Consider the following 17797-nt stretch of genomic DNA (forward strand, 5'->3'; position numbering starts at 1 on the left):
TTATCTGGCTCTTGAGTTATTGACACTTATTATATACATATGATGGAAATACTATAGAACGTGTACACCTGTGTGGTGCTTCCAACTCCATGTTCTGTGACATCATGCTGTAGCTCAAAATGGTGGTAAATGGGGGCTTCCCTGGTGGCGCAGTGGTTGACAGTCCGCCTGCCGAGGCAGGGGACATGGTTCGTGCCCCGGTCCGGGAAGACCCCACATGCCGCGGAGCGGCTGGGCCCGTGAGCCATGGCCACTGAGCCTGCGCGTCCGGAGCCTGTGCTCCGCAACGGGAGAGGCCACAACAGTGAGAGGCCTGCGTACCGAAAAAAAAAAAAAAAGTGGTGGTGAATGCTACGGATCAGGGCCAGCTGTTCAACCAGCCTGGAGGATACTCCTACTGACCTCTGGGATCCAGGGAGCCAGTGGGCCTCAGCCACGTTTGTTATGTCCAAGTTCAGTCACTCACAGAGGTGGGATTTTTGTGCTATGCTCTGTGATGCACCAGCTAGTAAAATCAGTGAGCTGGATTCAGCCTGGTGCCCGACAGTGTCGTGGCTGCTGCAGTGCAGGAAATGACGTTTAGGTGCATAGGGGTGATTCCTTAATTTCCCAGGCTGCTTCTGGGGAAGGCCAGTGGGCCTGGCAGGCAATTCATTAATCCTTACTGGGCAAGTAAATCACTTTCTAGATTGAAGGCATCAGGAGGTCTGTTAGTGTCTACAAAGCACCAAAATACCACATTTAAGTTGAGAGGGATACTTTATTAAAATGTTCAGGGAGATCCTGGAGCAGCCGCAGGGCACAGGGAGATCAGCTCGGTGCTTTGTGATCACCTAGAGGGGTGGGATAGGGAGGGTGGGAGGGAGACGCAAGAGGGAGGGGATATGGGGGTATGTGTAGCAGATTCACTTTGCTATACAGCAACAACTAACACACCATTGTAAAGCAATTGTATTCCAATAAAGATGTTAAAAAAAAAATGTTCCTTCATGGGCCCAGATAACTAATGAAGTTTCCAAGCGTCTAATTTGTTCCATAATGATTCTTTGATTATTCTTCCTTCTTCTTGTGTTAGTGTTGGTGCCCCAAAAAAAAAAAGAAGACCAAAGTCAAAGTGTTAGATGTCAATTTCCTAATTAACCTGATTTCTATTTAACCACCCTTTAAATGTCTATTTGAAATATTTCTTCTGTATTACATATAGTCTACAGTAATTAAGAGGCACTCCTGTTGTGTATTTGTTTTGAAATGCTTTCTCAAGACTTTAATGCTGCCATAGTAGCCAATGATATTAATGCTAATAGATAAACGACAGTTAGTCTGTTGAAAATCCCCGCTGACTCAAGACTTTCGGTTAATGTTTAATTTTTTCCAGGAGCATTTTTTTCCAATAAAAGAGGGTGGGAAGAAAGAAAGTTATGCATACTTCCTCACATTCCCAGTGAAAGTTAATGGTGACATTTTTCCACGTTCACAAATAATGAGAGTCCTCAGAAAATGAAGCAGAGTTTTGGTTTTAGTTTTTTGTTTCGTTTTGTTTTGGTTTACCCTGGGTTAAAGTTGGGGCTTTTTGACAGAGTTAATGCTTGAAATTATTAAATGCCAAGTATAACATGTCAATGTTTTGATTAGTTATGTTTTTCCCCTTTGTCTTTTATTTTGCAGTCTGAAGTTAAAAAGAGAGCATTAAGATTAGAAGAACTTCATTCCAAAGTTAATGATCTTAAAGAATTAACTAAAAATCCACAAACACCACCAGATCTTCAGGTAAGCACTCAATCAAGTTTGTGATAACTCTATATACTGTACATTCTCAAAAAAGTGTATATATATATGTCCATATATATATACACACACACTTTATGTATTTATTTACAAAGTACATGTATATGTGTATGTGCGTGTATATTCTTATTGTTATCATTGTAATTCCAAGTAAGCACGTAGACGTTATCAGATACGGGGGTTAAAATATTAACATTTTCAGAATTCCTTGTGCTAGTATTAATAGCATATTTCCAACTCAAATATTATAATAAGATTAGTTCCTTTTTTCCTTACTAAATTTTGGAAGTGGTGGCATCCAACTTGCCTCATGGACCATTTTAAGCCTACACAGAAACAGAAACCACATGTATGAATATTGATATTCTTATTGACATTTTTCTAATCCATTTACTGAATAATGGCGTTTGAGGGATCACGATCCCAAATCTCCCTTCATAGGCCCTTTAGATGGCGCACGTCCACAGGCACGGGGAGACAGGCCAGGCAGACTAGGTCTGACCAGGCAAACTGGGCTGCTTCAGTGAGGGAGCCTGGGAGCAGCCAGCACTGGGCTTGGGGCCAAGGGTTCTAACTCATTACTTTAAGCTGTCTGTTTGTTGCTGCCCTCATCTTCTCTCTTCCTATTTCTTCCTTATCTACTGTTTCTTGCTAACAAGTCAATTTTGTTTGATCACCTATACTTATCCTCTGACCCAAGGCTGTGTATCCCTCAGTTAGTGTCATTGGCGGATGATATACTTGTACCAGAAGGTTAGAAGTTTCACCTGAAGCAAGGATAAGCAAAAGGGATGCTGATCATGCACAGAACTGAAGAGGAGAGCTTGTGCGTATCAGGGGCATACGCGGGTAACAGCTGGACTTTGCAAGAGTGAAGATGGAGGCAGGGTTTTGAGAGGGAGCTTCTGTTGTTCTCTGGTTTCTCTCTTACACACACACCCCAACCTATACTCAGGGAGGAAGTATGGGGGTGCCTGCATCTTACCTCAAAATGAGAAGGATTTTGACAGTACCGTCTAGAGGGCATGGCATATGCCCCCTGCAGCTGGCAGACACAGGAGTCTAGTATCTAACTCCCACCACGTAAGACCTTAAGGGTGAGAGACAGGCTGGCTGACTGCTGATGTATTTGCCAAAGGAGAAATGATTGTTTTGAGTGGCCTGCAATCCCAGAGTCATCTGGGATGAAATGCCAGCATGTGACCTCTGGCCCAGAAATGAATTATGAAAGGAAAGGAGGAGGAGAGCATTACTTGTGTGCATCTCAGGGTACCTAAGAAGGCTTTCTGGGGGATGAACAGGCCTCGGCAGCTAGGAGTTAAAGAGATGTACAAAGTCAGCGAGTAGAAAGAATGTGAAGAAAGACCAAAAAAGGCACTTGGCCTCTTTCTCCACTGGAGGCTTCCTGTTTGCAGCTAGTCTGAGCTGAGGATAGGAAAAAACATCTTAGCTTTCAGTTCAAAGTTTTGATTATTAAATGGGACTAGATGTTCTAAATGAGGAATTGAAACTGCTTTGCAGTTGATCACGATTATAAGTCCTTTTATTATTATGCGTGGGGCTAGAGAAGTTCAGGGCCCTCCCCAAATCAATCATCCAGGGAGGAGAGAAGAACTAGCCTCACCGAATATTTTAAATAGGAGATAAAAATGACGTTGCTCCATTATAAAATCCCCAAGTGGTGCTTGTCCAAAGTAGCGACTGCTTCAGGGCGAAAAGTGTGTATTTCCCGGGAGAATGAAGAGCAGGTTTTTGGTCCCCAGCTTCGTTACTCCGTGTAAGTCGAGCTCTGCTTTGGAAATGGGATCTCGTGGATTCCCTGGAACCTCAGTCAAAGCTTCCACTTTAAAAAGCCCAGTGTTAACGGTAATCCTCACTCTTTCCATTTTCCCATTACTTAAGATATTTGGCAACTTGTACCCACTGATTTTCCTTCTTAGAAAAGTTGAATTAGCATCCATGGTTAGGCTTCTGCGATTTTTACAGTTAAGCTGCAGATGAACGAATCCTACCGAACGAATGCTCTGGTCTTCACAGATTTTAATGAAATCTTACTTTATGTTTAGTTTATAGAAGCCGACTTAAGGCAGAAACTGGAGCATGCCAAAGAAATTGCTGAAGAGGCAAAAGGAACCTTGAAAGAGTTCACCTCTCAGAGTGCACAAGTGGAGAAGTTTATTAATGACATTGCAACCTGGCTGACAAAACTAGAAGAATCGTTGATAAACTGTGCCCAAACTGAGACTTGTGAAGGACTGAAAAAAGTGAAGGTAAGTCATAAACTATCGCTAAGTGTTTACATTTCAATACTAATATTAATTCTCCTGTTTTTTGGTGACTATAATAAAAATGTAACCTCTGTTATCAATTACCCATGTTAACACCAAACCAACTAATTCATGATACAGGAGACAGCAAAGCAAATAACAGATGGAGAACTGAATGCAGGTGGTAGGAAACCAATGACAAATATTCTAAAAACAGAAAGCATGCATTGCTATAGGACCTACTCATAGGTTGTAGTTGTTGAGATTTTTTTAATAAAAAGGTGGGAGCCTATAGAAGAACTGTTTGAATTTCTACACATTTTCAAACTTGAATGCCTACTAGTTTTTCATCACTTAATTACTTTTATTGGTCAGCATGACTGCTTTCATCCTGATATATATATATATATATATATATATATATTTTTTTTTTTTTTTTTTTTTTTCCCAGTATGCGGGCCTCTCACTGTTGTGGCCTCTCCCGTTGCGGAGCACAGGCTCCGGACGTGCAGCCTCGGCGGCCATGGCTCACGGGCCCAGCCGCTCCGCGGCATGTGGGATCCTCCCGGACCGGGGCATGAACCCATGTCCCCTGCATCGGCAGGCGGACTCTCAACCACTGCGCCACCAGGGAAGCCCCGAGGGATATATTTTTAAAAAATGGTTGAGAAAACAACATATGTGTTCTGTGCTCTTTTAGCATATTTTCTTACTGTACTTGAGACTAAGGACCTCGCTTTTAAAATTAACTACCGGTGCTTTTGATGTGGCCTGTGATCCTGAAACGTAGCCCAAGGAACATGTGAACATAGGAGGATGACTCAATTCATATAATAGCTTCTAATCTACTAACTAAACCCAAGATCCTGGGCTGGAATCCACAAAGACCTTTTCAATTTGCTTGAAATCCTAAACTATAACCCCAATCCTAGCTACCTCTCCACAGTGTTTGCTGTTGTTCCCAAGGAGAACTGGGCAAAATTCTGAAAGAATCAACACAAATCTATCACAAATACTCAAAAAAAAAAGTCCGACAAAAATATATACATTATTGAGTGGATTTCAACAACATCAGTTTCCAAAAAAACATTCCAGAGTGGAGTGTATGGAATATTTCTCTTGAATGTGATGAATATCCTTCACGGCATATTTTTATTCTGTAGGAAATACAAAAAGAACTTCAAAGTCAGAAAAGCAACATCAGTGCCACCCAAGAAAATCTCAATAGCTTGTGCCGTAAGTACCATTCAGTGGAGCTGGAGCGCCTGGGCAGTGCGTTGACGGGGCTGATGAAGAGACATGAGGCTGTGAGCCAGTCCTGCTGCAAGACACAGGCCAGCCTTCAGGATTCTCTGGAAGAACACTTCAGTGGTGAGCTCTGACAGGTCTTAGCTTGAACAGTTTGTTTACAAGACACGGTCCAAACCAAATGCTGCCTAGAAACTGCCAGAAAACTTTCCACAAGGGTAGCGTTTTACATGTGTGTGTGGTGAGATTTGAGCAATCGGATTGTTGTGGTTGGGTTCTCACCATATGCAGAATTCTTCCTTTTTCTCCTTAAGAGAGTAGGAGTCCGCCATCTTGAGGAATCTGAACTCCATCTGGATTTTCTGGGTAGAGCTCATTTATGTGGAAAATGAGTCCCACCGCTATGATGAAGGGGCACGGTAAACCTGGATCTTAGGAGAGGCTGTGAAACAGCAGCCATGTAATTCAGGAAATTGCTGGTCATATGTCCCTGACTCGGCCTCCCACACAGTTGTGCCTCTGCTGTGGTGTGAATGTAAGATGCTCTAAGTCAGCGTGGTGGGCAGAGGAGATGGTTCTTCCCTTTGCCATAGGAATGGCTTTAACGCCTCTAGAGCATTGCTCAATCTGACATAATCAGGCAATTATCTTGCTTTACCGAAAGAAACACAGTGGGAAATCAAACATGTCAGAAATATGATTTTCTTTTCAGTCTTATATCTGAGATAATTTCTCAATTCTACCATGAACAGTCATGATTATAGATCATACTGTATTATATTCTATATTATTATCGTTGTTGTTTTCTTTCTGGAATATTTGTTGTAAGGCAAGATGCAGTGGGCTGAAGGCCAGAATTAATTCATTGTGGTCATCCTGGAAGCTCTCTCAATGTTTTGGATGTATTTCTTATTTTCGTTACTTTCCAAAGAGTCTATGCAGGAATTTCAAGAGTGGTTTTCTGGAATAAAGGCAGCGGCAAAGGAATCATCAGATAGAACTGGGGACAGCAAAGTTCTGGAGGCAAAGCTCCATGATCTTCAGGTATGCAAGCTGGCACTGCTTTTCCTTCTTCCCTAAACTGTACTCAAGTGCCTTCAAGTCAGACCTAAACCATCTATTTCCCCAAACCTTATTTTCTTCAAATTTTTCTTCTTCCCTAACAGAATGAGGTTTCTTGACTTGAAAGGAGATAGTTAATATATGAAAAGTAAGTTGAGAAAATGTTAGAATTTCTAGATCCCTTTCCTCTCTTTTTTAGCCTGTTGATCATTCTTTGGAATTCATTCAGAATTAAACCTGATTTCAGTTTTTATAGCAGTAAAAGCATAAATAATTGTATTTATTTAACATCATTATCAGGAAGGAGTTTTAAGAAAGAAGACATGGCTTGTGTATTTTAATAACCTATCATCTAAATTTGGAGCTACGATATATTCAAATAAAAGCAATGGATATTATAGATTTTATAGGTGTTACAGACAATGAAAAATGTATAAATTCTGGTAAGGGAAGGCCATTGTGATGCAGAGGTAAGAATGATTGACAGGAGCCTAGGTTCAAATTGAGTTTTGGCCAGCTTGTTCAAGCGACTGATCTGAGCAAAGCACTGTGTTAAGTCTTATAAAAATAGTTTTAGGAAGTTAATGAGGAGCATGAGGATTTTGTGGCCTAATGCGTGATGGCAATTACGTAGATAACTCATTAGCAGTCAGGGTAGGAAGAGCATTATAATACAGGAAGCGGTTTTGCAGGAGGCTTGGTGAATTCAGATGTGGAGTTGTCCCCTTTGAGGCTTGAGATGCAGTGGAATTCCACGAAGAAAAGTCTGAGTGACGATCACAGATGCCACCGTGGAGCTCAGTGGAGAGGCAGGGGTGGCGCAGCAGTCCTGGGCTTCTTGTGCTCTGTTGAAGCCACGCCCATATGCATATGATCTTCCAAGGAAGAGGTGCACACCAAGAAAGTAAGGGATCTGAAGACAGGGGGTCAGACAAGGAGGAGGGGTGGAGACAGGTAACCATGTGAGGAGGTGGAGCCTGGACCGGATTGGGATGGTGGGAATGGGGAGAGACTGAGCACAGACCTTGATGAGAGCATCATCCTTTCCAGCTCGATGCTGCTCGCAGTTGGTCCTCAGTGGTTCCAGTGACTGCCTGGCACCGTCCTCCGTTCTGAGTCTTGATTATATCCAATTGTATACGTCATTCTCACTCCAGCCTTGTTAAAGGCCTCTTCCTTTGGGCTCTGTTTTTCTTCTCTTGCTCCGCTTTCTCCGGTCAGAACTGTAATTAATGCTCCCATGCAACAGGGTCTTTGAATAATAACAAATGTTTTCTATTACCTTTATTTCCCGAAACAGAACCTTTTGGACTCTGTCAGTGATGGGCAGAGCAAGCTTGATGCAGTGACTCGAGAAGGGCAGACTTTGTATGCACATTTGCCTAAACAAATTGTCGGTAGCATTCAGGAGCAAATTACAAAGGCTAATGAAGAGTTTCAAGCATTTCTGAAACAATGCCTTAAAGACAAACAGGCTCTTCAAGACTGTGCTTTGGAACTTGGGAGGTAGGCTGTTTTGACAAGCGTAGACTTCATCATACACAGAATATATTTTCAGGATTTAAAGACCCATTGGGAATAAACAAAAAATATTTGAAACTGTGAGTTTAAATTCTAATAAATTTTGACCTGAAGTACATGTTCATACTAGGACAATAATTCATTGCTCAAACTCTGATGGCATCATTTGGCTTTATTTTCTATATAGAAAAAGAAAGGAATTATATTCATTAATAATTTTTAATGGCATAAATGCATGTATTTTTTTGTCTGTTTGGCTAAATCGAGATGTTAGAGTTTTGATACCCAGGTTTTAGATTACCCAAGTCCTTTCCTGTGTCTCCTTCTGCTGGGTTGGAATTATGGCAGAAAACACTTATTGTATTTCTCTGAATCAAGATTCCAGTCAGGAAGCTATGTCAACAGGGGTGAATATAAAATTAGAAAGAAAAAAATTTTCTATTGCTAGGAAAAGAAAGATGTCAGTATAATCAAAATGCCTTTTTGGTTGGCGAGTAATGTGCCTGACTCTTGTCAAGGTTTCTTAGAGAATTTACGTTGTTTTCAAAACTTAAGGGCCCTAGAGCTCTTGTGGCACATTCAAATCCCCATAAGGTACAAAGACACAGAGATGACTTTCCCTTCTTCTCCCAGGGCTTCCACTGCCCCATTTATCCACTGGCCCCAATTCAGGGTCTTTGTAGTAAGACACAAACTTGAGTGCCCACTGACATGGGAATGTTATCTTGTTGTTAATTATCAGCTATAATTACCAAGGAAATCAACTCAGCAAGATGAGGTGCTTCTTTTTTTTTGCTTGTATCTCAAGAGAAATGTCCAGAATTTGTCATTTTGTTACTGAAATGAGGGATAATTTAATTGGCTTATTGTCGGGTTTTCTTCTCTACTTGAAAATTCATGAGATCTTAATTGCCATAGACATTGTGACCTCAGATATTGGAATTTATTTACTATAATGAGGATATTAAAATTTCTCTAAGGTGTGTTTGTTTTCTTTAGCTTTGAAGATCAACACAGAAAGCTGAATGTTTGGATCCATGAAATGGATGAAAGATTAAGTACAGAAGACTTAGGAGAGAGTAAACAACATATTCCTGAGAAGAAAAACGAAGTCCATAAAATTGAAATGTTTCTGGGAGAACTGCTGGCTGCAAGGTAGGGTGCAGAAGTGGAATAGGTTCTTTCCCTACTAACAAGTGTTTGTTTGTCTGGTTGGTTGGGTATTTGGATTGGTTGTTGGCTGGTTAGTTGGTTCGTTGGTGGTGGTTATGTTTCTATCCCCGAATGTCTGACATACAAATGATTGTGCAGTGTTTCTGTGGCAGTGTGGTGATCTGGAGAGAGCATCGGGTTGGAGGTAAGGAGCTGGTTTCCAACCCAGTGACATCTCCCTTTGCTCAACAAGTTGGACAGGCCACTCATTTCCTATATTTCTTGATATTAGCTTTTAAGCATTGTGATAATAATAATGATAATAATAAAAAAATATTTTCCTCTCGGGGGTTATTATAAGGATATAAGGTGATTATAAAGATACCCTTCATTTACAGAAATAAATGAGACCCCAATTCCATATATTCTTCACACACATCAGCCTCCAGCACCATTTCCAATCTACCCCATCCTCGTAATATTCTTAGTAAAGCAAAAGGTGTATGGTCATGAAGTCTGGCTGTCCTAGAGGTTCGTTTTGTCCACTGCAATATTTGTCTCCTTATTGCTTGCCAACTGAGCAAATGTTTCTGACTCCTTCTCAGGCAGAGTTCTCTGGCCTGTGCTTTGGACTCCACCACTTTCATGGCTTTGCTCCCTCAATTTACACTCCACCCCTGGCATTTTCAGTTGCTTCATTGGAACTCTTGCATTGGAAGATAGAACACTTTCCACTAGGGGAGGGCAGCTTGAGCCAAAACTCTTTTAACTGTCTCACTGTCGTCTTGCAGAGCAGATACACTTCGAGCAGCAGAAGGCAGGTATCCAGCCTGCTTGATCAACCAAATCAGCAACCATGATGAACTGAGTAAAATTTGCCTAATTCATATCATACTCATTCCGTTTCCTCTGAGTCCTCTTTTTGGTCAAGCATGCTAAGTATTCCTTGTCTTGAAAAAAACAAGCATACAAACACGTATACAAACAGAACCCCTACTGACAGCTGTTGTTGGTGTGCTAGTTTGAGGACTATTATAAAATTTCCCTGGAATGTTTTGGTCCCAGCTCTTTACCATGAGCCTTTACCATGGGGTAAACACTTTGTTGATTTTGCTACTGAACTCAGGTTAGGCTTCTCATCACTCAAGAATCCGATACTGAGAGACAAGTGTTGGGTAAAAGGAAAGATGGCTTTATTGAGGGAGCTGGCAATCCTAGGGAGAAGGTGAACTCATGTCCCAAAGAACCAACTCCCCCCACTGCCGATCAGAGGGCAAGAGCTTTTAAAGGAAAGCTTCAAGGGTGTGCAAACAGAGACTATGTTCGAAACAGTACAGTTAGCTTCTAGAATCATCTTGAAACTGATCATGCAGTAAGTAGTCTGGTCGGTGTCATACTGATTATTTTAAGCACAGTTAATTTTCAATCCCAGGGTCGGTTTGTTACAATTTCCTTGAGGCCAGTGTCTGGAATTGTGCAAGCCACATATTCAGTACTGCTCAAGATGGAGCAGCTTATGTCATGGCTACAGTCTGGTCACCATGCAGTTAGCCTTTTCCCTCTGGTGGAGGTTTTAGTATCTGCAAAACACCTCAGGAATGTGCATCAGACACTTATGTATCTTCAGGGAGGAACTAAAGATTCTGTGACTCTACTGTCCTAATCGTTAACTGTTTGAGCCTGCTCCTTTGTGACTCAAGGAGGCCTGGGAGACTACAGCTTTCCTATGAACAAAGAGACAGGGGACACAGAAGGGCTTTTTTACCTGGGAGGGCCCCACAAGGTCCTGCTCAGTTTCAATTTTATAAACCCCACCCCAATGGTGAGTATCTCAAGGCCAGAGACCATCGGGTCTTTATCATCTTGATCTAGTATAGTGCCAACAATAGAAAATATTTGCTGAATTAACAGAATAATAGCATTATTCTAACTCTGTAACTTTCTGAAAACTATACTGCACTTTATTTACTTTTTAAATCTTGACTCTTGCTTAGGTACAGTATTACACGGCCAGACCTACTTCTCTGCTCCTTTCAAACATTTGAAATGACTTTACATATTCTTCCTGAGCTATTACTCTCTGATATTCCAAGACCAGATGCTAAGAGTCCTTAGGTGTATTTGCTCCCAGCTTCTTTGCGCTGGCTGCTTCTCCAGATGACCCTAATGTGCTCTGCTGGTCTCCCAGCTTCTCCAGCTGAGCCATCTGACTTCTTTCACTTGCTTACCACCTGCTCCCCCAAGTCCTTTGGATTTTTTTTGTCATAATATTTTCCAGTACTTTGCATATCTTGGGGGGATGTCCTGCATTTTTCAAACGAACACCAAACTTGAGAATCATTGAATTTTTATCATCCATTAAGCAATTCTCCTCATGGTAACAAGTGATATCTGTCATCTTGAATTATTATTTAACTCACATCTTTGCTTAAGCCACCTTCATGTCTCACCTTCATGTCTCAAGCAGATTGCAAGTAAAAGAGATGTATTTTAAAGAATATGTAATGTTGTATAAGTCTTATGTATCTCACAGAGGCCCATAGGATGCTCTTTACGTAGTAGGAAAAAAAAAAAAAGAAAAGACAGTGTAGGAGATGGGCTTCCTATTCTTTTTCTAGCATTCACAACAGTTTGTGTTATGTCATCTGTACTCTCCCTTCTGGTATCCCAGGCATTTCCTGATAGATGTGCTGATCGGAATTCAGACATCCATGAAACAAGATGAAGCCTACCCAGCCACATAGGATAATGTTTTCCCTTGGCCTAATTAACATAACCCCAAACTGAGATGAGAAAAGTTCCCAAGATACAACAAAAGAACCCATAAGTATTCATAAGATGGCCTTTTGAAAGAAACTTTTTTTTTTTTGGGCATTTTATCTCTGCCAGACATCCTGCTGGGTCCTGGGATATGAGATGAATGTAACAGCCTTGGCTTCTAGAAGGTGAAAGCCTTGTGGATTGAGACAGACAGAGTGTATGAGGTGAGAGAGTAAGACAGGCAGAGGGCACCCGGAAGAGGAGTCACCAGGATGCTTCCTGGGGATGTGATAACTTCACTGAGATTTGAAGGGCCGATCAGAGAAGAAGCAGAAGAGAGCAGAAGAGTTTTCACGAAGCAGGAGCCTCCGTGTGTATACAATAGATACACAGCGTTTGGGGAATTTCAGGGAGCTGTTTATGGTTAGAGCATTAGCTAGGAATGGAGAAAAGTTAGAGATCGGCTTGAAGAGGCAGGCCTGGGCCATTTCCTGAAGTGAACCCCTAACAGTACAGTGGGCTGGCATCTAGGCGTAGCACAGAGTGAATCAAACCCCCCATGTGAATTGACTACATTCAGAGAAACCACAGGGAACGAGGTAGCCAGCCCTCTGAGGGTCCCCAGCATCCTCACCGAAAGGCATGTCAGCTGTGAGCTCTTGTCTGGTCACTGCTCTAATGTCAACAGTCAGTTGTCACTCCCCTGTGCTCCAGAATGTCAGAATTAAATTTTTGTTTGTTTGTTTTCTTTAGAGAGTCTCTTGACAAGCTTTCCCAGAGAGGGCAGCTTCTCAGTGAAGAAGGCCATGGCGCTGGGAAAGAAGCCCGCCTGTGCTCCCAGCTCCTCACTAACTATCAGAACTTACTCCGAAGGACCAAGGAGAAACTCCGGAGCTGCCAGATGGCCTTGCAGGAGCACGAGGCCCTGGAGGAAGCGCTGCAGAGCATGTGGTCCTGCGTGAAAGATATGCAGGACAGACTGGCCTGTGCAGAGAGCACCGTGGGGGGCAGAGACGCCTTGGAGAGACAGCTGTCACAAGTGCAGGTGCGCGGGCTGCCGGCCCGACACGGCTGCCTTCGGAAGACTTTGAGTAGATTCACAAATGCTTCACTTGGGTCCTCGTTGTTCTGTGAGCCTCCACGTGAGCATTATGTAGGCAGATGGAGAAACTGGGCAAAAAGGATTTGGAGGGATCATTTTTCTCTTTTGTAAAGGAATATTTTTGTTCAAAGAGCTTTAAAATAACTTTTGAGGTTTTTTAGTGAACATTTAGCAAACATTATGGAAAAGCTACTCTACTCTAAGCACTATGCAAGTTGATGGGAATATAGAAACAAAAATGAGTCCTTGCTTTCCAGGAGTTCACAGTTAGTGGGAGACACCAACCTGTAAATTATTACTTGCAGTGCAGCCTGTATGTAGGGGCCATGACTGAAGTACAAAAGAGGCTACCAACGCAGCCTGCAGTCAGCGAAGTTGACCTTGAGAAGCAGAAATGAGCCAGGCAGTGAAAACGGGACTGTTAAGTTTTTGACAGGTGTGTCTTCATTTTCAGAATGACTTCTTTTTTTCTCTGATGCAAAATTCAGTAAAGTTCCATTTCTAGGCTGGTGACCCAAAGTTGTCCAGGAACTTAAATCGGAGTTCATCTCTGACTCCCAGATTCCCGGACATCGCACATTTAAGTAAGGTGTTACAGTGCGAGAGGGCGCAGAGTTTGACGTTGTTGTTGTTTTTTCATTTTAAGATGAGTAAGGTGTGCCCTACCTTGATTCTCATGGGAAACATAGCCGTTTCTCAAAACATCAGGAGGTTTTAGTAATCCTGCTGACAAGTGTTCATTCTTCCTTCATAGGATATTCTCCTGATGAAAGGTGAAGGGGAAGTTAAATTGAATATGGCCATTGGCAAAGGGGAACAGGCCTTGAGAAGTAGCAACAAGGAAGGTCAGAAGGTAATCGAGACTCAGCTACAGACGCTTAAAGATGTGTGGGCTGACATCATGAGCTCCTCCGTCCGTGCTCAGAGGTACAGAGCCTGTGTTTAGTGTATCTTTGCCTGACTCAAACCCAGTGGCTTAGTAAAATGATGGGTATTTTACTGAGGGTATCCTGCAGGAGAGTTTCCAAGCATATTATTAGAGCTAGTTGTGTGCATGTCTGTCTTTGCCTAGATGGTATTTTCTGTAACTGCAAAGGCCAGTTTTGTTTGTTTGTTTACTTACTTTGTGTGTGTGTGTAATATTTGCATCTCCCATAATACCTCTCATGGAATCGTACCTCCTTTCAATTCAGCAAAGCAAGGATATGTGGTCTTTAACAACTTTAATAACTTTTTGCTTTTTAAGGGAAATTAAGTCATTGGCAACTGTTAGGCTTACATATAAATCTTTTTCTCAACCGAAGTAATATCACTGACACTGGGGATATGGAGGTATGGGGAGAGTACTTGACCACCCCGGCGATGGGGTATCCTGGCATTTAGCGTGAGGCCAACCTCCTGCATTGCGTGGACACCCTCACACAAGCATCCTCCAGCTCGCCCAAACCCCCTGCGCTAGACGCTGATGAGAAAGTAGAGAAGATATGGATTGTTACACCAGGTGTTGTTGTTGTTGTGTTCTATTTGTGAGTGGGAGACTTGATCTTCCTCCCTCTTCTCCGAGTATCAACAAATAATCTGGCTGGCTTGTTGGACAGATGACTTTCAAAAGTCATACCAAAATACCCAAACCCATTCCAGGAGCCACATTCTAAAGGTTCTATGTTTGATCACTGAAGAAGTGTGTGCTCAATATGCTCTTAATAAATAGATGAATAAAAGATTAAAGTTCATCACAAAACAAAACAACACGGCAGTGACTCACTGCAGTGTAAACAGTGAACCATGGTTACAACTAAAATTGGGGGAATGGTGCTTTGTTTTGTTTCCTTTAAATATGGAGCGTAGGTGGTGACTCCCAAAGTCAGCAGGACTTGAATCTTCATCAGAACTCATAATGGGCAACAAAGAAAAAAATCAGATCCCATGAGTCTGTTATTCTGTAGAGCAGACCGCTGGAGCATGAGCTAAACTTCCCAATGCTTGGCAACGGGCCAGCTTCATAAAAGTGAATAGGAATACGGGTGAATATTTTCCTGATGCTAGAATAAAATGTTAAACACAAGAAGCAGATTCAAATCCTTGATTTCCCTCTTTCAGCAAGAAATTACATTTGGCAACTGCATTCTGAGCAGTCGCAGGGCTCAAATTATTGTGCTAAAATAATGAAACTGAACAAGGTAGGTTTTGCCCTCTAAGTGCTCGGAGGCTAGGGTAGGATACCTTCCAAAAATAAAAAACTGACTCAGACTGTGTTACTGAAATGCTATGAGACTGTGGAAGAAGGCAGGGCTTGGGGGTAGCTTCTGGAGAATTGAGATTGATTTGCACCTTCTAGAAAATTCTTTGAGGAAAGAATAGGGCTTTAGGGTATGTATGATGAGGTTTCTATTGATGTAAAAGGAACAATTTGAGCAAAAGGAACAATTTGGAAGTACATTCACCACAGATATAACTCCAGGATCATAGGATTATATGCAAGGGAGGGTGTGAGGGGTCACTGAAAGTGAGTTTTGAATAGTTTATAAAGCTGAATATTGGAGGTGTTTTAAAAATGCCAGTCTGGAGAGCCTTTTACTTGACTGTCTGGAGAGCTATTTACTTGACTCTTACTTACGTGACTTCAGTGACTAAATTTCTTATATTATTAATGCACTGAACCTTCATTCCTTCACACATTCAACACAGGAGCCCTAAACATTGTGCATTATATCCTTAAGTGAAAAATCAATCTAATTATATTATTTACCCAGAAAGAATACCTTACATTTTTAACTCCTGTCACTAAATAATCATCTGACTTTAATAAGATAAACTGAGTCCAAGAAAATAAAGAATTGATGTATATTAAATAAAATGTAACTGATGCCCCAGAGCTGATGTTTTCTCAGTGTAACACATATATGTGTCTGTTCATTTAGACAATTAGCATTTGGAAGACAAATCCTCAGATGCATATGTGACTATAACATCTTCAAGTTTGACATAGATTTATTTTCATTCGAAGAAACTGTGTTGTGGGTCAGAGGAGTCATGTTTCTCCCTGCACTTAAAAGCAGTGTTTTCATCACTTCAATAGCATTCAGTACAGCTTACATGGCTGCAATGCCCTCGTGATTGGTTTTTAGTAGAGATGTTAAGATAACTTATTTTTATAACATGTGACATTAATTCTAGCACTTTAGAGTCTGTGATTAGCCAATGGAATGACTATCTAGAGAGGAAAAACCAGTTGGAGCAGTGGATGGAATCAGTGGATCAAAAGGCAGAACATCCCTTGCAACCGCAGCCGGGTCTGAAAGAGAAGTTTTCCCTTCTGGACCACTTTCAGTCCGTCGTATCTGAGGCGGAAGATCACGCCGCAGTCCTGCAGCGACTCACTGCCAAGGCCAGGGAGCTCTACCAGAAGACTGAGGATGAGTCTTTCAAGGAAGCGGCTCAAGAGGAGCTGAAAACCCAGTTTAATGATATAATGACCATTTCCAAGGTTAGTGCTTTATAGTGAAGAAAAAAACCTTCAAGGTTCAGGTAAAGAATACCCTATGGGTTGAATTGTAGGAGAACTGGCTGCTCTGAAACTATGTGTACCTTTAGTGAACAGGTATTACATAAAGGGTCATTTCTCACCAATGAATGCTCATGAATTTCTCTCTTTCTGCAATTTTGGGATTATTTTTTATTCCTTGGTTTTTCATCTTTTCTCCACTTAGAATGTTAATCAACCCACTTCTTTTCTTTGTAAGATTGCCCGAGACTCAATTGTCAGTGTTTAGAGTTCTTTTTCTTTCGCTGCCACTTAACATTTGTGGTATTAAAGCAAGTCTGGTTACCTCCCAGATTTCAATCATGTACCAAGTATTTTGTTTATTTCTCATTTTAGTAAAAACTGCATTTTCCTGTTCTCTAAGAAATAGACTCCTTCATGTAATATCAAGGTTTTCTCTCAGTTCTATCTCTGAATTATTACTTTCTTCCTGAGTTTTCTTTTGTGTATTTGTGAGAATGTTAAAGAAAGTAAGGGAGAAGTTTTTTCCCCGCTTCTTGGTTTTCCTTTTGGGAACTATCTTTGTATTATTAATACTACAGTTTTTAACATATGTGTTAGTTTATCTTAAGTTTTATTTTGGTAGTGATTAAGAGCTATGACTTTTGAGTCAAAAAGACCTACATTTGAAATCTGGCTTTGACCCTCTTTTGGATATATGACTTTGGGCATGTTACCTAATCTCTGTAACCTCTGGAGGCCCCTTCCTATAATATAGTGTTAATAATAGTACCTACATCATATGGCTGTCGTGAGGATTAAACGAGCAAATGCATGTAAAGTACTGAGCAGAATACTGTACACAAAGGCAACACAAATAATTGCCTGAATAACAAAAATAGTTATAATAATAATAATTAAGTGGATTATTAGTGAGGGATGTTAGTCAACATTCATTAAGCATAGATTTTTATTCTAAGCTAAACTAAAAAAATACCTAAAGGAAAATGGTTGCTTCTTCAATGTCTTTCAGTCTAATTAAAATTTGATCTTTTCATTTAAAGATATTAAACATAGAGAAAATTCAGGAATAAGAATGAAATCTTCTCAGATGATTAAGAGACCTGTTACCTTGTCTGATTTCAGATTCTCAATAATTGCTATTGTTAAAATACTCTTTTCTTTGGCTACTAGGAGAAAATGAGGAAAGTAGAAGAGATTGTGAAAGATCATCTCATGTATTTAGACGCAGTCCAGGAATTCACTGATTGGCTGCATTCAGCAAAGGAAGACCTTCATCGGTGGTCGGATATGTCTGGAGATTCATCAGCCACCCAGAAAAAATTATCTAAAATTAAGGTCAGAAAATGGACAGATTTTTATAACTTCATTCTTTCATCGGTTCTTGAGTATCAC

General features: G+C 41.1%; 1 protein-coding gene across 1 annotated transcript in view; it reads left to right on the plus strand.

Moving 5' to 3' along the window:
* The window catches only part of LOC136132225 (nesprin-1-like), a 144321-nt gene that overhangs the window by 117586 nt on the left and 8938 nt on the right, over positions 1-17797 (plus strand). Inside the window, exons 42-51 of the mRNA XM_065889127.1 lie at positions 1666-1767; positions 3852-4055; positions 5216-5423; positions 6232-6344; positions 7663-7868; positions 8883-9038; positions 12549-12840; positions 13652-13824; positions 16075-16384; positions 17576-17740. Of these exons, the coding sequence (XP_065745199.1) occupies positions 1666-1767; positions 3852-4055; positions 5216-5423; positions 6232-6344; positions 7663-7868; positions 8883-9038; positions 12549-12840; positions 13652-13824; positions 16075-16384; positions 17576-17740 (1929 nt within the window). The remainder of the gene's footprint in view (positions 1-1665; positions 1768-3851; positions 4056-5215; positions 5424-6231; positions 6345-7662; positions 7869-8882; positions 9039-12548; positions 12841-13651; positions 13825-16074; positions 16385-17575; positions 17741-17797) is intronic.

Source organism: Phocoena phocoena, chromosome 12, assembly GCF_963924675.1.
Source record: "Phocoena phocoena chromosome 12, mPhoPho1.1, whole genome shotgun sequence".
Classification (NCBI taxonomy): Eukaryota; Metazoa; Chordata; class Mammalia; order Artiodactyla; family Phocoenidae; genus Phocoena; species Phocoena phocoena.